Source organism: Colias croceus, chromosome 15 (assembly GCF_905220415.1).
Source record: "Colias croceus chromosome 15, ilColCroc2.1".
In the NCBI taxonomy this organism is placed as follows: Eukaryota; Metazoa; Arthropoda; class Insecta; order Lepidoptera; family Pieridae; genus Colias; species Colias croceus.
Window position 1 is genome coordinate 7,993,892 of NC_059551.1, and position 27,950 is coordinate 8,021,841.

The 27,950-nt window shown below is 33.8% G+C and overlaps 1 protein-coding gene across 2 annotated transcripts in view; it reads right to left on the reverse strand.

The window, feature by feature from the left end:
* Positions 1–7,652: 7,652 nt before the first annotated feature.
* LOC123697910 (protein jim lovell) overlaps positions 7,653–27,950 on the reverse strand; it is a 28,529-nt gene continuing 8,231 nt past the window's right edge. The window contains exons 2-3 of one of the 2 annotated variants that reach the window (XM_045644482.1): positions 12,280–12,408; positions 7,653–11,075 (exon numbers count right to left, since the gene is read on the reverse strand). In XM_045644482.1, coding sequence (XP_045500438.1) covers positions 10,420–11,075; positions 12,280–12,408 — 785 coding nt within the window. In that variant the 3' untranslated portion in view covers positions 7,653–10,419. Of the gene's footprint in view, positions 11,076–12,252; positions 12,409–27,950 lie in introns of both variants that reach the window. The other variant, XM_045644481.1, reaches the window with a different exon arrangement.

Genomic DNA, 27,950 nt, shown 5'->3' on the forward strand with positions numbered 1-27,950 from the left:
CAAACGCCACTCAAGCAATTTGAAACCGTGATTAGGCAAGCAGTCCTCAAATGTTTACATAATGGCAACATCCTGCTAGAAAAATTGTAATCAGCATGTTCTCTATTACAAAATAATTTAGGTCACGTCTTGTATTCGTTTTACGCAGTCTTGTTTGAATGAATATGAATATATCTATAAATTATTTGAAATGTATCAGCATAATGTAATTATGGTTTGAATTACTATTGAAATTATATGTCTTTTTACGTAAAAATAAGTTAAATATTTATTTAAGACGTCTTAAAAAAAGAAAATTTTCTGGATAGGTTTGACGTAGATTGGAACGTCAAGTGTCATTTCATCGTCAAGTGTAATGACATTGTTACGCGCGATAATTTAAACATTTCATTAGTGGAGTGAATTTCAGTTGACCATTATTTTATTATTAAAATCCTAATAACTGATTCACGATGGAGGATAAGAAGAAACGTGGATCTAATTATACACCTGCTGAGAAAGATATGCTCTTGGAAGTGATAAAAAAGTTAGTACTTACCCACATGAACAATAAAATACTATATTATTCTTTACGTAGCATGAAATACTTTGCTCATATGCACCCCTATAACATACAGAGCCAGGGCAACTGTTGTCTGTAACTAGTGATAATGAATGTGTAACCCTTGTGACCACTTATCATCTGTATCATCTTATTAAAATCTGAACTTATAAATAGTTTATTACAAGTACTTTTTAGGGTACTGTGCCTAAAAGGTAAAACGAAAGCGAAGATAATGACGATAAAGACATTTTATCACTTTTCTACACGAGGAATCCAAGTTTTAATAGATTTGTTTTGATTTGAGGGACCTTGCGACCGTTCTCAAATCTAAGGGCTGCTCAAATCAGTTTGACAGTTCATTTGACAGTTAAATAGTGTTGAGTAGCGTTCCTGTATACGAATTTTAAACTAAGTGGACTTTGAGCACAACTTAATTTAAGGTGCACTTAAATTTGAGAGATACTTAAAATTGACTTTTGAGAATACGAAAACAAAGTTCAAGAGCTGCTCAAACGTTTAAGCAGCCCTTAAATATTTGAGTGGCGTTTCAGTATTCGGCCGTAAGTCTATTTACCCCTATAATTTAATAACGTTTTCATAATGCACATAATCTGGTTTAATATCTGTTTGTATCCTATTTCCTACTTGGATTAACACATAGGCACACCCCGGACACTCCATACAAAATTATCGTTTTGACAGTCACACTGTAGAGACTGCAAATGTGTGTGTTAACGCTTTATGGTTGGCACATTTTTGACTAGCGTAAAAAAAAATTCGCGTATACATCCGTAAACAGCACAATATCTAACCATTTTCTACGAAAAACGATAATCACAAATCCAAAATAATAAAATTACTTTAAGTCAATTTGATTAATGTTGTCAATCTTCGTTGCGTATCGTCCCTGTAGAAAAATATGGACCATTTTATGTCTGATCGTGCGGGGTGAGATAAGTGTTTAATTTTGGCGGGAGGCGGAGAGTGTCCGTTCTGTAGCGTTTAGCTACTATTATGTATTCTGTGACATAGGATAGGTTTTGTGTAATTTAAAAAAATCACCCATACTTTTGCAAAACTGTATTTCTTTTATAGTTAACACTATATAGTTATCATTCTATATAGATTAAGACTAATATAAAATTCGTCACTGCCTTGGAGACCTCAGGCTTTGGCCAATTCTTTTATAAGAAAAGCGAATGCGTGTGTGTTGGTATGTTGATTACGTAAAAACGTAGCACTAATTCGTCATAATTTTCGCTTAGGGATAGTTGATGTATCTATAAATGGTTGGTGGATCTAAATCTCTTAAAAGAAAAGACTCTTTATGTGTCCTAGGTAACACTAACTTAAACTTAAAGCGGAAGAGAAACTAGGTTAAAAAAAAAGTCTTAAAATTACTGTTTGATAGATGATTCGATACTTATCTGTTAGATAGTCCATCATTGAAACTGACAGGATTTTTTATAATGGGCACATTCTATACAAGCAGTTACATGGATTTGGTTTACCAATAAAATTATTATTTTTTCCCGCATAATTTTTGTTTGAATATTAAATTAAAATAAATAAATAAAATGTGTGAAAAGGTAAAACCTATGTTAGAGTCCATTTATTGTTAGTTGAACGGATTTAATGTGTTGTGAGTTGATGTTTCATATAAGACTACTTAGTATGAGTGTATTGGTGAGAAATCTTGTGTACTTTTGTAAGAACTATCGGAGTTATTTAAAAGTAACACTAGTTTAATGTATTTTAATACAAACGCGTAAGGGCAAGATTATTTCGAAAAATAGAAAAAATGTAAAAATAACTTGAACCTTGCACAACTTCAATTACCCGCTCAAAAAATGTGAGACATAAGCGTCATTCCACTGCCTTAAAGAATTGAACTAAAATCGCCTTAATAACGTGTTAAACAGAGACACAAATATACGATCTATCTATAATTTAACAAATCATCTAACATTTGTGCCATTTCTTGTCTATCACAATTTTATGGACTATAAAATTTATAAAGGCTTAAGAACATTGTCGATACTAAAAACTGTATTAAAAGTAAATAAATCTATGGGAAAATTTTAGCAAACTTCAAGTAGTTTTTGTTTATTTAATCATATTATTCGTATTTCTCCTTAGACAATGAAAAATTACGTTGCTTTGAAGTAGCTATTGATACTGATTAATAATAATTTGATGTCTTATAATTATCTTATATCTTGCATATCGTAAGTTTAGTAGCACAATTTTAATTTGCAATGATTTTATTATAAACTCGATTGTTCAGATAAACCCACTTCTCTTTATGGGATCCGGAACGCATATAATGCGTTACTGTAATTTATGTAATTACAAATATAATTTCTATAAAGTCCTAATAAAGTCTCAGTTATATGCTTTATAATCATCATTAATATCTATTAAATAACTTTTCCAACTGTAACATAAAAGTTAATTAAAGTAATCGATGTTTCTGTCCATGAAACACAAGAATTTAATAATTCTAATGAATTATGCACGTTTTGTTAGGAGCTATAACCTTGTATTCGCGTATGATTATTCGAAAAATGAGTGCTTAAAATATATTAACGTATTCTTAACATTATTTATTTAAAAAATACTATCAATTATTAATCTATTCAAAGAGTCATAACAACTTTTCTCTATCGATCGAAATGTAGAGATTGCGTTTGTAATGTTAAATTAATTATAATACTTATACGCTAGTACATTTTTATTAATAATAAGGGTATTTTATAAATTGTTACTCAATGTGATATACATGGAATAAACTGGAAGTTACCTCGTTCTAAACAAGCAATGTATCAGGGAGATGAACAATAAGTTAATCCCGTTTAGTTGAACAAATTGATGTTTGGAATATACAATATGGTTCGTGTGTGCTTGTATACGTGGAGCCGTCTAGACTATACGCGGTTATACGCGGATGTATTCTGAAACGCACTTTATACGCGAATGTATTCTAGGAGTATGCATGTCGTTGATCTTAAGGCGCATGTCGGTCACTTATACGTGCTTTATTATTCTTTCGTTAATCCCTAGATTGAGTTTATTCCTAGACTTACATGTAGTTTTATTGAGATCAGAAAGTTTTATATTGATATATCAGAAATATCAAAATTGTATTACTTAGAATTTAGATTCATTTTACTTAAGTTGTCAGCTTAACCTAATTCTATTTCGTTGTTTATTTATTATGTTAGAACAATTTGGGTTGACTTAGTAAAAACAATGTTTCGCGATGCCCGTATTTAGTCCGAAACAATATTATTGTAGTAAACATTGATTTAAATAATACATTTTAAATTTAATAACAACAATCCATTGAGATGTTTATCTGCTTGATTCAGTGTTATTAGCGAATATTTTTAATCCTCATGAAAACTAATTAAAAAGGTCCCGTTAGCAAGGCATATAAGACTAATCACCTGATAGCCCGTAAAAATAATCGGTAAAACAGATGCGTCTGCCCGATAGTGCATATTAAAAAGTAATTTTTTTAACTTTGATTTGTATACGCAGAATGTTCGATAAAAAAAAAGACTGTCTATGTACCACTAATCTTAGATCCGCTCGATTTCTAGACGGCGTTACATATACATAAACTTTGTTAATAACACAACTGCCACATAGTTTGTACGTCGTACGAAATTCGATGACTGAACATATAATAACCGTGACGATAAATTATAATAGAAAGTTCAATCATCGAATTAAAACGGTTTAAACGAATTTGTACATAATAATAGTGTAAAAAAAACACTTGCAGTGATTGATCTATTAAAATTAGCTTATTGTGTTCGTAACACAATTTCCATAACATAAAACTAATAGAAAATCACAAATTAATTCTGTACTCTAATTATTTTCCATTCGTAAATATAGAAATTTCATTTTTCTATTGACTTTGTAATGAACTTTGTAGGGCCGTGTAATATGATTATTATTGTGTTTTATTAGTCATTAACTGTATTAGAAACGGTGTAAAAAGTATTATTTTGTGTTTCTTAGTTTAATCAACGGCTTTACAAAGGAATATGATTTTGTTATTTTCTGCTGGTTGGATAGAGATTATATAATAATAATTAGATATAGTGCTGTAGCACTGACAAGGAGTTCTTACTCAATATTGTGAATCAAATTAGATTTTAACATACATACCAATAAAGTGAGCATGTAGGGTCAGCAAAAGATTGAAACATTTGAACTGTATATTTTTTGTTGGAACGATTGTATAGTCATGTATAATAATGTCCATAGTGTGCAGTTTATTATTTTTAGTTTATATAAAATGTGTTTACTTAGCGACTCGTGTTTAACTTCATTCATAATTTTATTTTACCTTGCATTTAGATGTGTGAACTTATATTTTTGTTTAATTAATTTCTTCTACTTAAAAAATTAAAGACTATCAAAGTTACCGCTTTTCGTGAATTAGTACAGTTCTGTAGATTAACACATAAATGTTTTAAAATAACTGTTTAATAAATAGATATATATCACTGCAAATGTTATAGATACTAAAACAAAACTGCTTGCAATTGCTCAATAAATAATAATAATTGATCGGAATTTTGTAAGCTGTATCCACCGTTAGTGTATAGTGTATTTATAAATTGTATTTAATAATAAAAGGGTACGAGTTCATGTGATAAACGATGTGGTTTTATTTTTCCTCTTTTATCATATTTTCAGAAAATATTTATTTTAATTTATTACACTACAAACATAGCAAATGCAGTTAGATTTATATTTCTCACTAGCTTCCGCCCGCGACCCCGTCCGCGCGGAAAAATTAAGAAAAATTAAGATTTATTTTTTTCTACGTATTTTTCCGGGATAAAAAGTATCCTATTTTATGCCCAGGATAATAAGGTATAATTATACCAAGTTTCATCGAAATCGAACCGTTAGTTTTCACGTGATGCCTGAACATACAGACAGACAGACAGACAGACAAAAATTTTTTTAATCACATATTTGGGATGGTATCGATCCAGTAACACCCCCTGCTATTTATTTTTTCAATATTTTCAATGTACAGAATTGACCCTTCTACAGATTTATTATATGTATAGATTAGTAAAAGGCTAGATCGTAATTTTCAATAATGATACCTTAGGTTCATTATTTTAGGTAAAAAAAAATACAAACATTATTTATTGTCCTACAAACATTAAATAAACAGAAACAATAAAAAAAGAAAAAAAAAGGGTACTAGGAAGATGTATCACAATTGGCGGCCTTATCACTAAGCAGTGAACTCTACCAGGCAACCAAGGGGAGAAAGGTATATAATATTTACAAACAACCTCCTCATCAATTTCATTTTGAGTTTGGAAAACGACATACTTATCCCAATATTTTAATTTTAACCGTGCTAGTTTTTTTCAGCAATGTCTTTTTATACATTGAAAAAATGAATAATATTATATAGGTAAGTAGCAGGGATCACGTACAATGTTCATAAGAAGTATGTGAAGTATCAAACAAACGAATAACTTCTACAGCTTGATATTATTATTTTAAAATTATTAGTAGATAGAAAGTGAGAAATAATATTCTCGTGTAAGTTTTAGTCGCCATATTTCTCGGAATAAGGGTATGGCAATAAGCACGATTGCCGGGTCACTAAATTAATAATTTATAATTATATTTAGATACCAATATTGTAGAGAAGAAATATTAAAGTATAGTGTAAAGGACCCTAATACTGCTGAAAAAAATTGAAAATTCAATAGGTATGTACGGATCAGTAGGTACCTATTCCTGACAACATACCTACCTAGTGGTTTTCTTTAGTCTCTGGCTGTTAAGTGTTATTAAGTTCAGTTAGCTACATGAGCGTGTCTGACATTTATCTCCATTGAGAAAAAATAGCAAATATGAATTCTGATATTAATCAACGACGCAGTTTACAGAATGACCAACGACGATTCACTGTAAACTTTAGTATACCTACGTACTTAGGTACTCTTGTTTCTTTCTTATTAATATAATCTACAGTTAATTCACTTGATCATTAGAATATCCAGTAAAAAGCAAGGCCGTTTTTCATATAAAATGTTTTTAAGTTATTGCGTGTCCGCCATCATCTGAAATTTTCATCGCCTAGGTACCTATATGATGTTTTTTTTCATTGACAAAAATAGTGCATAATTTTGGAGGTTTGATCAGTATGTTAATGGGTCTGATAGCCCATGTAAAACATTTTAATGTATTTATTAGTCAGTTTAACCGACAGGTAAGGTGTAAATAAAATATCTAGAAGTGAAATTCGCTATTAGCCTGTTCCAAATTATATCCAATTTGGTTTAGTGGTTTAGGCGTGAAAGTATCAGAAACGATTACTTTTGCATTTGTAATAGATATTAAAAAGAATAATTCTAGGCTCAGTATACACTATTATAAATTCTTCAGCTATCTTATAGTATTATAATATACCTACCTACTATATTATAATCACGTTTGATCAGCACCCATGTATGAATGTTCATAATAGATTCATCGGCAATTCGAATGAAATTCGATCTCATCTATACTAATTTTATAAAGCTGAGGAGTTTGTTTGTTTGTTTGTTTGTTTGAACGCGCTAATCTTGGGAACTACTGGTCCGATTTGAAAAATTCTTTCGGTGTTAGATAGCTCATTTATCGACGAAGGCTATAGGGTATTATCATCACGCTATGACCAACAGGAGTCGAGCCACAGCCCACAGGGATGGGAGTGTAACATTATGTGTGGTATTTAATATGTACCTATCTAATATTTCTATTTTCTAAAGAAATCTCACTGAGATTGTAGGTATTCTGATGTGTTATAACTTATAAGAACGTATGTATATCTTATTGATTAAATTCATACTATATTTGCTCAAATTTACCAAAAAGTCGAAGGATAGATAGCAGATACGATAGTTTTCAACAAATTGTAATTTGCTATATAGGTAATTATGTGAACAAGTACATGATATAGTTGGGCACAGACTACAGAGCAATTGCAATTGCAATCTTCTAACAGCATATCATCATGGCGTTTGTTTATTGTCGTCGTCGGGAGAAAGGCTTCCAAATAAAACATCTCAACGGTATTTCGTAATTTTATTTTTACACTTTACGTCGGTGACCGTAAACGAATTTCACTACATCGCTCCATCATTTCAATTTAAATTACACGATAGAATGGTACTAGAACATAAATATTTTTTTCGTATTATTTTAAGATCAAATAGATAATCTTTTTTACATTCTAATGTAACGATATTATTTTAATTTAATTTGTAATTAATATTAGGCAAAATACAACAAAAATTAATTACATAACTTATATTTAATTATACTCTTTATCGGAGAGAACAATTAATTATTCTAGAAGCTAAAATCATCTCAATTACAATTTATAAATACTCGTAACAAAATTGAAGGAACTAAATATTTTGAATTCTACTAAAATTAACACGATCACATATAATATCAACTTAAAAAATAATAAAATTCTTACAATATGTAGTATCTATTAAAATGTACGTTCATTTAATTTGGCTCCTGAAAATCGTATAGGTTATAAAATGGTGCAGATTATAAAAACTACGGAAAATTGAAATAAAACTGCAAATTTAACATTGGTAAGGAAAACAGGGAGTAACGCAGTAACAGTCATAAAAATATAAAGCTACTTATTAGCATAATAGTATGATGTTATGTGACGTTGCCCTACACAACACATTGAGATTCAAGATTCACACTACATTATTATAATTCCTACCGCCGCCGCACGTAACAAATAACAAACTTAATTAAAACGTCTCAATTAAAACTTTAACAAAATCACTCTAATACTGCTGAATTTGTACGAATTATGTAAATCTAAAATATAACATGATCACGAGTCACAACACAAAGTAAACAAGCAGGAATGGAAATATTGCAGTCTCGAGTCCAGAAATAGCGGTGTAATTTTTGGCACATGTATTCGATACGCTATAGATAATACAGCGAATATATGAAGCCTTCAAACATAAAGACATGTCTGTAGCATATTAAAAGTCCATAGAAAAGCGCTTGAAAATTTTTACTAAAGATTATTTCTACAAAACGAAATGTATTCAGCTTCGCCTTCGACATGATGTGCAACACCGTTTAGTTTTTAACATAATTTGTCTATATATTAAACTGCGTTGAATCTTAATAATGAATAAATTTAAGCGTAAAAGGAAGGTAAAGAGAAAAAGCAAGTTCATAAAACTATAAGTACATATTCAATTATTCAACTCGTTAATATATAAAATCCCTGTAATGATATATTGTTTAATGACGCGACTGTATACTATGTGATCACTGCGGCTGATTCTGTGATTAAGTGAAATATACAGACATACAAAATAGAGTCATAAATAGTGTTCAGTCTTCTGTTAAGAGATTTGCAGTTTCGAATCGACATCTAATTTCATTAGTTTAGTTTAAAATGATGTTAAATTAAATACAGTAGATACGAATAAAATACACGGGTAATTCTTTCAACATAACCGATCGTATGTTTAGGTAAATATGACGTGATACTCCACGGTACATCTAATACGAAATCATTGTATACAATTATCTAAAGCCAGAAAGGTTTGAACCTTTATTCTAAACTTTCATTATTCACTAAAATCTCGAAAGCTCCTTTTTATTTGAACATTGAGTGCAGATACATTATTTGTCTAGACCAGGCGCGCACTGTCGTGTTATTATTGATAATCGAGTCTTTGTTTTTTTAATCTGTAATCATAAAGTCGCTGACGTCACGATGCAATCAGGACCACCCGAATAGTCGCGGGCACATCTCAGCTTCGGAATCACGATTTCCGCATCGGAGCGCGTTCAAAGCGCGGTACATTTACATGACATCGCCGTACGTCGCCGACATCGCATTACTGCCGGCCCGGCCCCGGGTAACTCGTCATGACATAACCTATCATTTGTTGGACTTTGAACGAACCGATTCAGAACGGATCGTGGTAAACAGAAATGTGTGACTAGTGCGTCGCAGCCTCCCAACGAGCCCGTCACTAGACGCCTCACGCAGTTAGTTCACTGTATTCTTTCACTAACTCTACGACAATTACAAATGAACTACTATTTACCGTTTTAGACACGACGTCTCCTTATTTAATGGTTAAATTAATTTCAATATCCCATTAATTTATCGATAACTATTTACAATTAAAATTGTTTATCGAATAATAACTATTATTACGAAATATTTTACAAACTTTGGTGAAAATGTAGGAGTCGACTCGCACATTTAACGTAATATCTACATTGGGATAACACAATTTACAGGCAAGATACGTTCGAAAATAAACTTTACAGTAAAAATCATAATCTAAGTGATATGAAGTATTATCTAAAAATAATTACAGTGGAATGTTAGAATGGAATGTCAACAATAAAAGACACGGTAACGACCGCCGATAACAATCACAACGCCTTTCACACTTATTGCACACCTCGAATCAATAAATTATCGCTATCACTTATACGCGATTTAAATACATTTACAATATTAACACATCTTTAAATATAAATTTAACTAATTTTAATTCGGGCATCGAGGGATGCCCGGCGAGATCTCGACCTCTGATCATCGAGTGAAACTGAAATTCTAAAAGTATATCAGGTTCCACTGCGGCTCCATTATCGAATCTGAACTTTGCAATCTCTAGAATATACAAAGATAATTTCAGTTTCACTGTACATATAGATTTTCTAATTTCCACGAAATTGTCGACCTACGTACCGTCGAAAGGAAAGACACACAAGATGGAAGGTAGAAAGGATAGGTACTGGGAGGACGGCGCTACGGGAAGCGCCTAGTCCTGCCCGTTGTGGTGCAGCAGCGCGCGCGCGTCGGGCGGGTGCGGCGGGTGCGGCGCGAGCGGCGCGCGGTACGAGTCGCCCTCCTCGTCCGCGGAGTTCTCCTTGGAGCGGTCGCTCTTGCAGTCCTCCTCCTTGGCCGCGCCCGACAGCGCGTCCAGCGCCATCGGCATCGCCTGGTACAGCTCGCGCGCCTTCTCGCTGGGCGGCAGCAGGTGCAGCATGTTGAGCGGCATCGGGAAGCCCGGCGGGAACTCCGGGTAGAAGCCTTGCTGGAACGGGTTGAACATCGGGTTCGACGAGATGTCCGGCTCCGAGCTCGCCGGCCGCTGGCCCGCGTTCTGGTGCTGCTCCTCCTTGTCGTGGTGTTTGCTCGACGGGTGGTTGTTGTTGTTGTTGCCCGAGTTCAAGTTGAGCACCTCGAGCGGCCCGCCTATGCAGTCTTTCCTCAGCTGCTCGAGCTTTAGACTTTTGCCGTACTTGCCTCGCACGTACATGAGTAGCGAGTTGTACGGGATGCCGAATATCCTTGACGCTTGGCTAGTTGTCATCTTCTTGTTCCACACGTGTTGGAGGGCTTCCGTCAGCTCCGCGTTGGTCCACGAGCGAGGTGGCCCGCCCCGCGGCGCGCTGTGTTGCCCCTTTGGTCGCCCTGCCAAAAAAATGTTCACATTAACAGACGTCAAAATTTTCATGCTCGAGTTTAGTAAGTTCGCTAATTAGCTTGCGGAGTTTTGCAGTTATGATTTATGGGTAGAAAAATGCAGACGGTGCTGGGCGGTATTGGCGCACGACATGTGCCGTGTGCCTCTGCGACAGCATTGCCTCGCTAATGCAGCACAACTATCTAATAACCGTGTTTCGGTGGAGCCATAACCCTATGTTGGCAGCCGACACACGACCGAAATGAGCGGGTTGCGGCGACACGCCGGATTCGTCATTAATTCGATGCGAGCACGCGACTATTAAGGCGGTTCTGTCAGAAAGAAAAGCGGACGTGCATACGCCGGCGACGTCGCCTCGACCTTACGGGTTTATAATTTCGAGGGATCACGTTCAATGCTGATCAGATAATTCGAAAGCCGTGATATTTTATTGCGGGAATTAGTTTTTCTTAATAGTCTCGGGGTCACGCGAGTTCATAACGGGGAATTAAAAGACGATTTGCATTCGAAATAGGAGCTTGTTAGCATTTTATGGGGAGCATCGCATGCATGTCTCGAGCGATGGCGCTAATCGATCGCCGCGCATTGTGTGTGCAGTTGACAGTGGACCATTGTCAGCATACGTTAGACTCGGCGTCTGTTCCCCTATGTCTATGAGATACGATATCAGATCGTCTTAATAAACATTCACTGGGAAACAATGGTCGTTTAACATTATGCGCGATGCGATTGCGAGACTGCGACATGTGTGATGGGACACGGTTGCAGCCCGTATGCTATTATTAGTTCTGATGCATAGTAACTATTGTATGATCGGGCTTCGGTTTCGCAACGTCGTTTACATATTGCATGTATAACGAGTTGAAGTTGTGAATATCTATCAAATAATCGCTTTTCTAGTAACGTGCACTTTATAACTGGATTTTAATGCGGGACTTAGTTTTCTATCATGTTTATGACTAACAAATTGTGGCCAACCCTAAGTAGGTATTTCTTAAAGCTTTCGTAAAATTTCTTAAGTGTTTTTGATCGCGTTAAAACGTTTCGGGTTGTCATTGATAGATCTTTGACGAGTCTTCAGACAAGACGTACTGAGATATTATCACAAAAAATCTCTGTCTGAACGTATCTGCTTCAGGTTGGCCATTATAAAAAGGGACTTACTATGAGTAGGATATAAGTGTAACCCACATTTCTTCTTGACGTTGGTGAAGAGCTGCGCGTCGAGCGGCGGCGGCCGGTGCTCCACGTCCATGAGGGGATACATCTTGTGGTCCATGCCCGGGGGGAACAGGCCCAGGGGGGAGTCCATGCCGAACACTGAAACAAAAGGAATATTGTTAAGTTACTAAGAACGTCATCTACGGTGTCTATCGTCGTCGTCGTTGGCCTATTAAATCTATGGTAGATTATATATGCAGTTACATTTTAATTACTAAGTTAAAATTCTATTAATGCAGCAATTTAGTATATTATATAAGTTAATTTAATTAATTGTAATATGAGTTATTTTATTATTGTTATAATTTAGGGCAGCGTCGTTCATGGCTGAAGAGCCCGATTCTGGAGCGACAAGAGCGCCCACAACTCCTGCACTTATATGTTGATGATATGACTGGTGATGAATTATTTCTTCTAGTCCGACGATCACGCAGAGCGTCGAACCAACTGCGATCGTGTGCCTTACAGAAAAATAAGGTGTTTTGCTATAAAATAAGGTGTATTATTGCGATGTGATGGGAACCCTTGAACAGTTTATATTCCTTTCTTCTCTATTAATAATTAGTTTTTTTTATTATTATCCATTTATTGATAAAATTGTACACTACATAAAAGTAACAGAGGCAAACCATATTCTCGATCATAAACTATTCGGTACTCATATATAATACATTAATACATAATATGAATCTATAAATTCACTCTCTATAAATACCCTGTAAAACAATAAAGAATATTATTTAGGAAAAATATTAAGCAGTCGACAAAGTAGGTTTCATAGATGTTAAAAAATGGTTATTGAACCCGCCTACTAATTTAACGGTCAACAAAATCCTGGGCGGTCTCTATTCCGCACAAATAATCTACTTCGTTAATTGCGTTCATGTAATTAACAGACAGTACTAATAGGTTAACTTGGTATTTCTAGCTAGCACTTGTCATCGCAAATAAATCGTAGGCGGTACCTAACTGATTGCTCGCAGATTTATTGTGTAATATGTAAATAATAAAACTATATTGTTGTAATTATACTAACAATTTGCAAAACTCAATTATTAATTGTCTAGGACTATAAATTGAAGAATGTGAGCAATGAAATAGTTCGTAGTATAGTTCCGCTACTCTCCGCTAGATGGCGCCGCGCCAGTTGTTCGAAGCGAAAGAAAGTTTCATTCCTCGCCGATACGCCGATAATCACTTGTTTAGTGAAAATACTCTTTAAATATTGTTTCATAATATAATTCCTCGCTAAATATGCTAAACAAATATTCCATATAATTTACACCGTAAAAGGATTTTAATTAAAATTTTATTACTCTACGCGTATAAACTTAATATAGTCATAAGAAAACATAATATACAACAATTTACGACGCAAGGCCATTACGACGCAAGTGCACAGAATATGTAAAACTTTCAGACAGATAAATAAGAGCGAGCTAAAATAATTCGAGGCGGTACATTCGAATGCGACAAATCGATAGCTTAATACTTCTTGTTCTGTATCCGATGTACTTGTCTCGGATTCAGATATTCGAGCTCAACGCTTTCACGACTATTCATTTTATACTGCGAAGTAATTATTTTACCGGAACGTCCCTTCGCTGCAGATACAGCGACGGTGGAAAATACAATGTTTTAGCAAATATTATGCCTGTACGGATATCTTTATATAATGCAGAAGAACGATTTCTGTTGGCAATGGTGTGTTTATGTTGACTATTGAGTAATATTGCCCGATCATGTAAAGCTTAGAGATATTTGAGTCTACAATGTGTCGTTGTTAAAAGAAAGAAAGAAAGAAAACGTTTATTTAATGGCACATAGCCTCACAAGGACATTATGAAAACAATTTAAACAATACTTATATAGTTAAAACATTACGATACATTAAGTGAGACTATCACTATAAATAAAGATCTTTTCTTTATAATGCTATTTAAATATGTAACAACTATATAATGTAAAAGTGGTAAGTGTAAAGTGATAATGAAAGGTGATAATAAAATCAATTCTGTGTAATTTTATATTGCATTCATTCATGAATAACCGATTTAGTCGATCCCAGGCTTGTGAAGTACAAAGTACAAACATCCCTATTCTACGCGCTAATGTTTAGCGAAAGCTCATGTAAAGTTTTTATTACATACAGTATAAACGATAGAAGAATTCAAATCACATTTTCTATCACGGCACTTTCTACAGCCATAACATATAACGGCTTCCTTTATAGCTCGTAAATCCTTCACTATTCTATATTATTAACTAGTTGAGCGTATACCCGCGGTTAAGTTTTAACTGTAGCATGCAATTAATGCGTATGTCGTCTGGTAATGTTAGTCATTCGTGTTTCCTGCCCCCGAGTAAATATGGGGTATGGGACGGATTATACAACTAGGATTATACAACATATGGGAGGGTGTGGGCTCTGTTCCGTGTTCACTTTTGTTTGAAAAATTTTTCTCAGCAATTTTCCAAACAGGATTCTTCCAATCCACACTTTGATATGTATTTCCCTAATGAGGGAATATGTTTTTTATTGTTAAGGGAGTATTTAGTTAAGCTTGATATCATTTAACTTTTAGGTACAGTACCTACCTACCTACTTGTTAAAATAAGTCTGCAACTTTGCCAATAAATATGTAGATAAAACTGCTAGAAAATACCTATTTTGAATGAATGAAAAAACTTCACAACAGCATGCATTTAATAAGGGATAAAAATAGTTTTACTAGCATCATGCCCTTTCATAAATTTGCATGCCTATATTTAGTTCAATTTTTATCAAGTTCTAACTTCTAAGTTTACCAATCTCGGTTGTATTGAATAAGGTTACTATGCAGTTTTAAACTTTAATATACATTTAAAAAAAGAACAATTTTATAAAAGTTAAGAACTCAATTTTAGCAAATAAATATTGGTTTCAGATAAATCGTTCTTTTCCTTATCTTTTAAAAAATATCAACATAATATGTTTGTTTGGAAATATTTATGATTTCTCTACAATATTGTTATAATTAATTATGATTCGCTGAACTGTAATCCATTGAAATGATGCGTCATTAAGTTTGTAACAGACGCGAGTGAGACATTATTTATTAATAGTTAGTATCTTATTATTTGATTTTACGCAACTTTATTAGTGCTACCATTATTTCTAAAGGTGATGATTTCTTTAAAGGTGATGATTCTTTGAGATATAAGGCTATAATCATTATTATGTCAATAAATATCTACTAGCTTTCCGACCGCGGCTACGCCCGCGTTTTCTAAAAAAAACCCGCATAGTTCGAGTTCCCGTGGGATTTAGGAAAACCTATCCTTTGTGTTAATCCAAGTTACCCTTTATATGATTGCTAAATTTCATTATAATTGGTTCTGTAGTATTTGCGCGAAAGAGTAACAAACATGCATATACACAGACATCCATCTTCACAAAATTTTGCATTTATAATATTAGTTTAGTAGGGTTGTGACACTTAATTGCATACCCGCAAAATCGAATCGAAAAAAGATAATTTATATACAGGTCAATTCAGATTTGTTTATACGAGTAGAAACCTTTTTTTTATAGTGGGGAAATCTTCCAAAGATACCCACGGCCTTCCCACGGCCCCCGGGGAAGGAGCCGTGGGTTATGTCGGATTCTTACCGACTAAAACCCCACTGTGTTCCGTCGAGCCGCTTTAATGATGGGGCCGCGGGTAGAAACCTTCATTTTGGTACCAAATTTTCATATTTATATACCACAAAAATGTTAATTTGTGTCACGTAAACATACGTTACCAATAAATCAATACAATTTGAAAGTAAGTAGTATATAGGTAATGGACAATTAATTTGATGCATAATAAATGCAGTTCCGTTGTGTTTTATTGCGGAATGCGCGGGAGTCGTTAAATCGTGTCAATCGTTAGCGCGCCATATTTGCATAATTACCAGCTTCGGACCAACACCGATCGGTGGAAATTGGATTGTGTATGATTGGAAGCCAATACTTATGGTTTATAAGCTTTTGAGAAACCTTTTGGGTAACAGAGGAAGCTTTTTTGTTGCCATGGAAACGAAATTCGCGTCGATTTTAGATAGACGTGTTTAGAATAGTTAGGAAGTAAGTACTGCGTCTACTTAGGTATTGTCTAATAGTGTAAGATTTGCAATAAGTAAGGAGGTGATAATTATTGTTGTTCAAGAAATTAACAACGCTTCAAATTAAATAAGGAGCATGATTTGGTAAAAGCATATTTTAATTTTTTTTAGTTCTTTGCAGAGAAAATAGTTCTTTGTACCTAGTTCATTTGAAAATTGAGTTTTATTTTATGTGTGATTAAATAGTAAGAAATCTACATTATTTTCAAGCATTTCTTTGTAATACATTTTTAACGAGTTCAATTTGTATGAGACCAGCGTAGAACTTGCGGTCAATTAGATCGGCTCGTACTTGACGCTTTCTAATTCTAGCCATCGATACTTGAAACTAGTCGACCATAAACAATGATTTACGAAACATGGCGGCGATCGAAACATTTTAAAAACTTATCTTTTTCACAAATTTTGCAAGTATTTTTTCAATGTTATTAACTAGGTATTTCTTGGTAACATCAAAGAACGTTCCATTTATTGAAATCGTGACGAATTATGTCTAAAATTGTCGTTTTGTTAAATGGTTGCTGATGCATGATACTAACATAGTGCTTTTGTAATGCAGACACTATTGTATTTGTTAAAATAATTGTATCTAGATTTCGCTTTTACGTATGCAATTATGATAAAAAATCGTAAAGATTTAATATTTATTTCAATAATTTCCTTCGATCAAACGAGTGATAACAAGACTGGCAACACATCACTTTTACAACATGCATAAACGTCACTCGAAATTGGAGTAGTAAAACAAAGTTTACGATCGATCGCCGCCGCCCCATATGCACAACGAGATCGAAAGCGGAACAAGTTCGCAACTCAACCCTTTCGCGCCCACAACTTGTCAAACACCCCGGTTCATTCAGACAAAAGTTTGGAGCGGGCGCTCTCTGTCACACACTGAGTCACGCGTGTGTTGTTGTGAACATGCGTACCCTGCAGCCGAATCCGGAGAAAGCGAAAGTAACGGGAGCGCGTAAAGGGGTGCACGGAAGCGGGTGCGATGCGTTCCGGCGCGTTCCCGCCGGGCGCCGTACGGTGACGTGTACACTGTACGCGTATACAGACTCATTCATTCCACACACGGGCGGCGCGCGGGCGGTGTGACGTATCGAGGTTGTGTGGGAGTTGCCGCGTGTTGTCTATGGTCAGGCCGCGCGTGCTCGTTTATTTTGCAACGAGATTTACAACTATAACTGTAAATTAACTTTATCGAGCGGACCCGAATCTAGGTCGTATGGAATCAGCATTAATTATCGCTTTAATCTCGGTGCCGATGTCGACTCCGTACAATAGATCACATGATAGATATCGCACGCCAAGGACGCGAAAGTACCTAATAATGGGTAGAATATGCCGTCAACTGGGTTAGTCTATTGTTTTAAGTGTACGTCGATGTGGGGAGTGATTAAGAGTAGGTTCTAGGCCGAAGACGCGCCTATCCTTGCATTGTTCGCGTCGCGAGGATCGCGTGTCGTGCGGAGACCTCCTTACATAAATGATGAAGGGTTGATATACGCGGAGGAAACTCGTCGCTGCACCTTGAGACACGCTCGTTAGTGATTAATAAAAATTAATTGCTTTTATTGTAGGCTTCTGTTGTACCATTTGTTCAGGGTGAACATAACTTATTATAGTCTAATTGTTACGTAAGTTCTTAATAATTGTGCAATTAAGCATCTACCTGTTAGTTAAGTATTAATTGAACTTTAGCCATCAATCTTAAAATATACTTTTCAACTACATAAGATATAACATTATTATTCTATTAACAAGGTAATAAGTATAATCGAAGATATTAAATATGCCAATTATTTGGTTAAAATAACTTGACGACCGCTCACTTGATCGCGACATGTCATAAAAATCGACTCGGTGATCCTTAACCGAATATATAAATAGGTACTTAATACCTTCGATTGCAGTACAATAAAACCGAATGCAGTTTTAATTATATTAGTTATACCTACCTTTCTTTTTGGGTGCAATCAATGTATGAGAAACTGGACCAGTTCGTTTATTACTTACGTCGAGATAATTTCTTTATTAATAACAATACAAGGTTTTTGAATTAACCTCCAAATAGATGGTTAGGGTAACCATATTATGGCACTTAATAAGCGGCAATAATAACTCAATTCGCTTTGAAGTTGCAATAAATTATTTTTAAATATTTACGATACGTACGTCTTTGCAACGTTGATTATTCAGTTTATAATAAGGTTTAGTTTTAATTTATGATCTGATTGTGATGCAATGTAAAATAAGTTATAAATTATTGCAAATTTAGTTGACAACGTTAATTTATGATCGTCTGTTTACATTGGCGTAAGAGGCATATTTTTATACTGATACACGTACTTTAGTAATATTAATTAAATTATTTATTAGGTTTAAATATTAAAGCTTTCGGCAACCCTAACATGAACATGTCATATACTTAAAAATAACACTTGTACTGACCCTGGGAGATGTTATACATTTAATTCGGACCAATCTCAATTGGAATGGGATTCAGTCGGACGTTATGTGGGAAAAGCATTGTTCTTGCGCGAAAACTGTTAAATAAATGTTAATACAATCACTGTTCACTTAACGAATGGTTTTTAGATCAGTTTTTTATTGTACATATTTTCAAATATACGGGATTTTTGAGATTTTTTATGACTAACATTTGCGTTATGCGTTTTTTATGACTAACAACTGGCGTTTTGAGGCAAGAATGTTTTTTTTTTTATCTGCATAAGTAAAAAAAGTAAGTAGAATACCTGCATAACCATTTAAATAAATTGATTTGTTGCTTTGTACAAACAGATCGCGAGCATCGGTCATTCATCCGACTCACGGCACTACGTTTTGTTATTCATCCTCTGACATGTTACAATTCCACTAAATTAAATTAACAGATATTTTTTACTAGCATACTCTGTGGCCCAATCCCGTTACGTATGTAATCATGTAGGCGCCAAAACGGTTGCGGCGAGAATCGATTTGTATTCCGATACGAATAAATAAAAATCGATTCAGCGATTACGTGTAGTTGCTTTCTCCGAGTAAACAAAATGCATTTCGATGTGTGAAATTAGACGGTGGACCGTGCATTGTGATGAAAAATTAAAGTCTTTTTAGTAAATTGCAAAAACTCGATTCGGCATAGCGGAAACGTGTTGAATAGATTTTGACATTTTATACTTATTGTTAGTACGAGTAGTGCGACCGTGGCGAAATTTCATGTAACGAGTATTAAAATGAATTAATAATTTTAAATAGACTTCACTATTGCACTTTTGGTATTAAAATTTAGGGCGCGAGTAGATTGAGGAAACCGTCGAATATTGTATTCATTGAAAAAATAAATGATAACGTAAATAAGTCTGCATTATTGCAATTTGTTTCAAAGCCGTTGACATTTGACAACACGATTAAAATAATCTTGCGAGCGATTTTATAATTACACAAAAATACTTAAGATTCAAATCAATTAGGCTCTCTCGAAGATAAATCGGGTACCGTTACATTAGTCCATTTCCACAGGCTATTTAATTAATGATTGCATCATTACCATGTGTAATAACGTAACGCATGTACACGTATTATTCTTATCTTACATTATGCAATTATAACTGATGAATTGAAAGCAGACCTAATTACAGCTGCGCCTTTGTTATGACAAATATGTAATTATTGTGTCGTTGTACATTTCGAAAACACGATCAATACGTTTGTAGAATACTGTTGTAAGAAACTCATGTGTTGAGTTTTTTTTTATACAGGGTGTCCCACTGTTGGACTAAGCTCAAAGATTATAGTTTTGCATACGCTGAGTACGTAAAAAATACTTATAAAATTCCAGACTTTTTTTTTTCAAATAGATGATACAGTGTACACCCATAACAAGCAACCCGACCAACTTTGCCAGCACGTGAGCTATCGTTTAAGATTATGTTTTCATAGACAAAATGCTCAAATTAGGGAAGCGGTATATGCCGGCTGCGCGAAGCTAGAGAAGAAAACATGAATTTTCAGGAAAAAATTAACAAAATTTTTTTGACGTAATTTTGTTGTTTAAGTATTTTTTACGTGATATACCCTGTATAAGTCGGGCTAAGGCATTGTATCATAGTGCTGTCATGTGGAAATTCTTAAACAGTTTTTTTGACAATAATAAAACACAAATCATTACTAGCCGCCTAGGTATTAAATTCATAGTCATCCTACTAGAATATTGAAATGTCTTCTGAGAACCTCGCTTGTGTACCTACAATGTGAATACATTGATATTGGATCACAAAAAATATATTACAGATTGATACGAAATTGCTGTTTACGTGTGTGGTTCACCACAGAACCGATTTCTTCCCTGACTCATACAAAATAATGTGATTCATACGTGCCTCTATCTGTCATTTGTAATTATACTCGGAAGGTAATGTCATTTGCCTAATTCTTGGTAGTGCTTTGAACTGTAGCATCTTTAATGACGTGTCAATTTCGTTATTAGGTCTGTGGTACTATTGCACTAACATTCTGCCGCCATTTGTGATATTATAGTACGGGAGCTAGCAACGTTAAAAAAAAAGTCATTTTAGTATAGTTGGGTTTTTGATATACTGTTTCTCTTGATATTTCGGTTAGAGTCCGGGCTGTCTGGCTGGCCGCAGTGGTTGCGTTTATTAGTGCGCATCTTATCTGCACAGGAAAATATCCTTAATTTAAAGTCATTTTTTAACGCGTAATTTTTAATCGTTTGCCTTTAGATAGATCCATCAGACATAATTTTTTTATTGCAAGACGTTTTTTTCGTTGTAAAATAGGTGCCATACGCAATTTTTATTTCAAAATAACTAAAATGTCATCGAAATAAGTGAAATTACATCAACATGAGTCCGCTTAAAAGGTAAGTAATAACTTTATTATTTATATTATATTATCCTTTTTTAATACTTATATTGAATAATTAGTAAACTAATATTTTTAATAGATGGTTTCATATTTATTACACTTTTGGGTATAAATATGAATTTGATGATATTTGTATTTTCTAGTGCTTGATTTTACGCGAGTATTATACATTTTGAAATTAAAGACTTGGGAAAATAATACAATGAATAAATCGCGTTTAAAATCCGTTAAAAAGTCTTTAATTTCTTGATGAAATTTGGTTTTTATCAAGTTTACATTAACTTCCTATTTGAGGTTCGTTGGGAAAAAGGAGGCGATATGGTAGATTGTTGCAATAAAACTGTAAATAGTAAATGAATATTATATATAGTATAAGTAACACAGTGATTACTTATCCTTCACTGGGACTCATGTTGATGGAATTTCACTTATTTCGATGATATTTTAATTATTTTGAAATAAAAATTGCGTCTGGCACCTATTTAACAACGAAAAAAACGTCTTGCAATAAAAAATGTATGTCTAATGGATCTATCTAAAGGCAAACGATTAAAAATTACGCGTTAAAAAATGACTTTAAATTAAGGATATTTTCCTGTGCAGATAAGATGCGCACTAATAAACGCAACCACTGCGGCCAGCCAGACAGCCCGGACTGTAACCGAAATAGCAAGAGGAACAGCATATCAAAGAACCAACTATACTAAAATGCTCACTTGTCAACGTTGCTACCTCCTAGAATATTACACACGATTTGAAAAGAGAACTAACTACCAATTAAACTGCGTTCTAAATTTTAAAATTCTCTGCTTTTCTGACTAATATGTATAATAAAAAATATTATTTAACTTGAAATTTAATATTAAATTAATATTATTATTGAAGATAAGATTTCGAGCTTAAAGAAAGGGTAACAAAGCCAAATATAACTAATAAGTCGCGCAACAAAATAACGAAGTTAAACCATACATGGGCTGAAATGTGGTCAAAGATACGTTTCCGAAGTCGTGGTTTTGTTCACTTTGACGTCCACAAGTTTTGCAATAGCCACATTCTAATCTGATTTCAATGTTTGGGTGCTTTTTGTTGGCATAAAAACTTTTGTTTTCTCCGCTTAAGCTCGAGTAAACTATGAGTTGTTTATGAATATTTTCGCTTCCATAATTGTATTTGTAAAACGTAATAAGAATTAAGAAAGGTGAATGAGAATAAAATAAACCAAACCTGGGTTTCCATAATTACGGGTGAAATAAATGTTGTTTGGAATCGTGTAAAATATAGGAAAATAAGCTCTGAATTTTTTAATTATTATTTTGATATTAATGGAATAATAGAAAATAAATGATTGTTTTTTTTTTTTTTTTTTTTTTTTTAGTTTATGAAATATATTTCATCAACTTTTTTTTTTATAAATACAGAGCTATGGCGTGAAAACGTCTTCTAAATAAGTAATGCAATGATCGTTCATGACATAAATACAGGTATGATCATTAAAGTAAGCTTCGCATACGATGATAAGGCATTGAATGTAACCAGTGGGCGATGTTGAGGAAAAGTTGTAGCACAATAAATTAATTTAACCTATCGTACGGTCGTTAATGTATTCGATAAGCTATAATGAACATATTATAATATACAGAGTATTATTGCCCAAGAAGGCTATTTAAAAGATATTAATCATTGACAATGTTCATTTCTAACGTCTTGTTATGCCTTTCATTTCTTATAATCTATTTATATTTTATACTCATAATATTGTTGCTTTAATTGATACTAAATAAATACGCATTTGAAATGAGACTTATTTAGTTATTAATAATAAAAACGGTCATGTAAATAAATTTAAATAAACTGTTTTCGAGAAGTTTAGCCGCATTGAAAGATTGTTGTTCTTATAAAGAAATGAGGATTGCCTACTCCTTTTATGAAAGTAATGAAAAGGTTTTTTTCCTTTTGAAAGTAAACAACTTTAGTTGTTCAATGAAATCTTATACTATGTAGAAAAGGACCTAAGTTTTATTATAGTTTCAACTCGATGAATAAGATAAAAGCTAACTCATAATATGCTTATTCATGATGTAATATAGTATCCTAAATGTTAAACACTATTAACATACGTATTGACTATTGTGAAGTGTTTGAATGTCTATTTGAAAAAAGTTGAAAGCTTAAGTCTGAAAAATCTCCGTTCTCTATTCGTAAGGATATTAAAGAGGACGTACAAGTAGTGAGTCAGCTAAATGCGGGCTGCAATGGAGAGATTTTGTCAAAATTTCAATCGTTCCGTTCATTCGAAGATCAAGTGAACAAAATCAAAAAGATTCGCTCACAATGCTCGCTCGACGATTTCATGTGTCAATGGCGGCGTTTTTTCGGTGGCATTTTAGAGATTTAATTGCTTTTCGGAGGCAATTCGACGAATTCCCATGGCCGACGTGAATCGCCCAGCACACGCTGCATGACATGTAGTTTTTAGACGTTCTTTTTTATCGCTGGGAGATCGCGTTCGTGTCGGTCAGCGGTTCAGTTCACTCGTGAGCTTATTTCGTTCCATTCATTCGAATTTAACGGGTTGAATCGATTTCGGAATATGACGATACACGGCTACCGGTATCGCAACGCCATCGCCAGTGAAAGGGAACCGTTGGGAGGAATGGATTATGGATATTAATTATATCGCTCGCTCACAGCGGGGACGGCATCAATCTCGAACTGTGTCGGCACCTCTTTATCGCTTACAAAAAATCGTTTTTCACATGCTCACGGCAGACAATGGGCGCATCTCACTTGTTATTAAATTCGTATAAAATTAAATCTAATGTGTGATTTGAGTTCCGGTTGCGTGATGGGAATATGGGCATGAGATCTAAACAAATAAGTATGTAATTTACAATTGTACATTTGCATAAGGAGGTCGGTTTACTTTCGTTTGGAAACACTAAATTTAGAGCTGTTGAATTACAATACTTGGTATAAATAGCGTTATATTATTTGTGTTGAAATTTAGTATTACAAGTATTCCTAATTCCTAACATAATTAAATCCTAATTCCTATTCCTAACATAAGTAACTCTATACAAAAGTCTCCATTATTTTTTCTTCTTTTTTATTGACTTTTTATTGAAGCCAATGTGATCTTCACCTTCTCTAGGCAATGCTTTCTTATCATAAGGGCCAAACGTCACCTATTTATCATTCAATTTAAGTTCTTATGCAGAATGCAACAAAATCTATATTAGTTCCACCGTTTTGCTTACTTTGTATGGTGTATTGGGTTCTACCGATGAAATAATAGTCAAGTCATACAGAATTCAACGCGTGCTACGATCAAAGAATATCTTCTAAATAACATGTGAAGAAACTTCAATATTATTGACCCTGCGTCATCGTAAACCATCATATAATTTACGATAGCATTAACTCAAAAGCCAAGACACATCATCCAATTAGCTTCGTACATTTGTCAGTTTTACCTGAATATGGATGGATGGGCAATAATTTAAATATAATTTATGGCTCATTTTCACGTACTGTGGGTACAATGGCTAAGCGTTGTATAATGCTGGACAATAGCTGTGATTTGCGTAATTGACAGAGATATGAACATCTTCACGATTTGGCTAATGGCTATAAAGTTTGGTGACAAATTGCCGTGTTCGTGTAATTTGTATTCCTTATTATTCCCCGTTAGGTTTGACGATTAGCTTCTTGTATAGTTGGTATTGTTTACTTGGCTATAATAGGACTTGCATTTCTCTTTGTATCGCTTGTTCTTATTTCGTCTTTATTCTTAATGCTTGCGCACTTTCAAGTGCCTAATTAGTGTTATAACAGCTTTCAGAAGAGTGAGTATAAGGCATGGTTATACATTTTCAAAAAAAAAAAAGTCACGAAGAAAATGTGGAAATGGAACGCCATTTTCTTGGTAGCAAGAAGCAACGTAAAATGAAAGTTATTTATTATAGGTACGCATTTTACCTATATCAAGTAGGTAATTTCCTAAAATACATATCCTTGAGTATTCGAGTAGGTACCTGAAACTCACAAAGATAACCATAAAAGCGAAACGTTTAGAAATATTCAAGTCATTCTAAATATAGCTTACCTTTCACGAAAACAAGTAAAGCGACCGATAGAAATGTTCACATAAATTATTGTAACACTACCGTAAAATGAAACGCCCACAAACTTATGTGGAACCAATTTGAGCTAAATAAGATTTTGATATTAATATTTTTTAAACATTTTTTTTCATTTATGGGATCAGTCTTCACACTGTGATTTCAAAATTCATGATAGATGAATGATCATGATCTAATTTGGAGATAAATGAAGTTGTAACTTAAAGTGTAAAAATATTGCAATTACATACTTACCTCAATTGTCCGTATTTAAGCAAAAAGGAACCAACCAGCAAACACGCACTTTTGAGATATCAAAGGATTTACAAAAACATTTGCAGCTCTGTTAGATGAAGTAAAATTAATATTTATTTTATTTAAATTCATTGATAAATTACTTATTTAAGTATGTGTATATAAATTTGTTCTGAATACTCTTAAACTTTCTAGATAATTAAGAAAATGTCATGGTTCCTTTTAACATTTATCAATTGATAGGTTTTCTCTTATACAAAAAAGAACCACAACCCAGGGATTTAATGATATAAATGAAACTATGTATTTATAATATCGTAATAAAGCTTTTATTAAAAAGATATATAAAATAATACATATAGAGAACGTTTATTCGACGTTATCATCAAATTGGATTTCGATATCCACCGTGTCTAGTCCATCTATGTGGTCTTCTATTGCATCATCACTAATAAGATTGTTATAAAAACTCTGTGCATATTGTGGAATGAGATGTAATATGGCCTGAATATCGCTTGAAGGTGAAGAAAGCTTCTCCAGAGGCATCGACGTATAAGGTTCTTCGTTATCTTCTGTAATAAAAAGAAAAAAGCTTTAAATAAAAGCTTTAAACAAAACAATAAAGCCGCGTGGCTTTTATACGTAGATATATGGCGACAGCAAAATATAATTAGTTCTTATAAAGCCGTGTCCCTACTAGACGACTAAGTATGTTGTAAGTACATGCGCCATGTACAAAAAACTGGCTAAGTGCGAGTCGGACTCGCGCAACGAAGAGTTCCGTAGGTACCATTATCTATAAAAACGGCAAAAAATAACGGTTTATTGTATGGGAGCCTCTTAAATATTTATTTTATTCTGTTTTTTAGTATTTGTTGTTACAGCGGCATCAGAAATACATCATCTATGAAAATTTCGACTGTCTAACTATCACAGTTCATGAGACAGAGGGACAGACAGACAGACGGACAGCGGAGTCTTAGTAATAGGGTCTCGTTTTACCTTTTGGGTACGGAACCCTAAAAATCACACGCAACAGTGACAAAACCTAAAAAAAATTAAATAAACTTGTTAAAATTTTCAATTTCGCGGGCTAGAGCCTTGTTCCGGTCAAAACAGTGGCAGCGCGACTTTTAAAATCAAACAAATAATTATATGCGCTGAATGTACTGTACTGAATCTGAATCTAAACGTATTTTACCAAAATAGTAGGTAGGTATCATCGACAGTTGTTTTTAAAACAGGGTTTAGTATTTTCATCTCACAATGACAGATGAATCGTAACAAAATGATTCTTAATTCGACTCGCCTTCGTGAACAACAACAGTGTCGTTAAAATACGTAAATCCACACAGGATTCCTCTTGTACTTACTAATGAGTGAACTATCTTTTTAAAATCACTCCACAATCAGGAATGAATCAAAAGTAGATAAAGCGTACATACCTAAGCATACATTCAATAAGTACTTAAATGCATTAAATAAAACTACTTACCCGTTGTATCTTCATTATTATCTTCGGTGTTCGTCTCCAATGATTTTCTTTCCAATTGCTTCCTTATTTATTTATTACTAAAAATTTTCACATTTAATTTTAAAGGTAATTAACAAAAACAATAGAACTTACTTCGCGGAGAAAAAAAACGGCCGTCACGTATTCCAAATACTTCGCTGAATGTCACCTATATTGACAGATGTTCGACGTTTTACTTAAAAAATTGGAGTTTTGCACTTTGAGCTATTTAAGACGTAATGAAATACGTTGTTTAAAGATGAGAAGCATTCTGCATTGTGCACAAGTCAAGGCATTTGGTACCGTATAGCGATGATGGGTTTCAGGATGTTTTACAATATTTATTTATGCATGATAGAACCGAATGCTCGTGGTTTTATTTTGCAATAAAAAATTACAATTAAATTATGAATTTATTTTACGCATAACCATACCACAGAAACCTGGTTCCATTTTGTGTATTAAAAATAATTGTTATTAATAGAAATATGTGTAATGTATAATGGTACCAAGTATCTGCGGATCTGTTTTGTATAAAATGATATGATAGTAATATCGTTTATTTGTTTGATCAAAGCAGTCCCGTGGTGCTGTGGTTCGGTTTTGCTTTATATGTATTATTCGTTGTTGCTGGTGGTTTCTTTCTGCTTTTAGTATACCTTGTTTCCAAGGTAAAATTCATGTGGTTCTTGTTTGTATAAGAATTT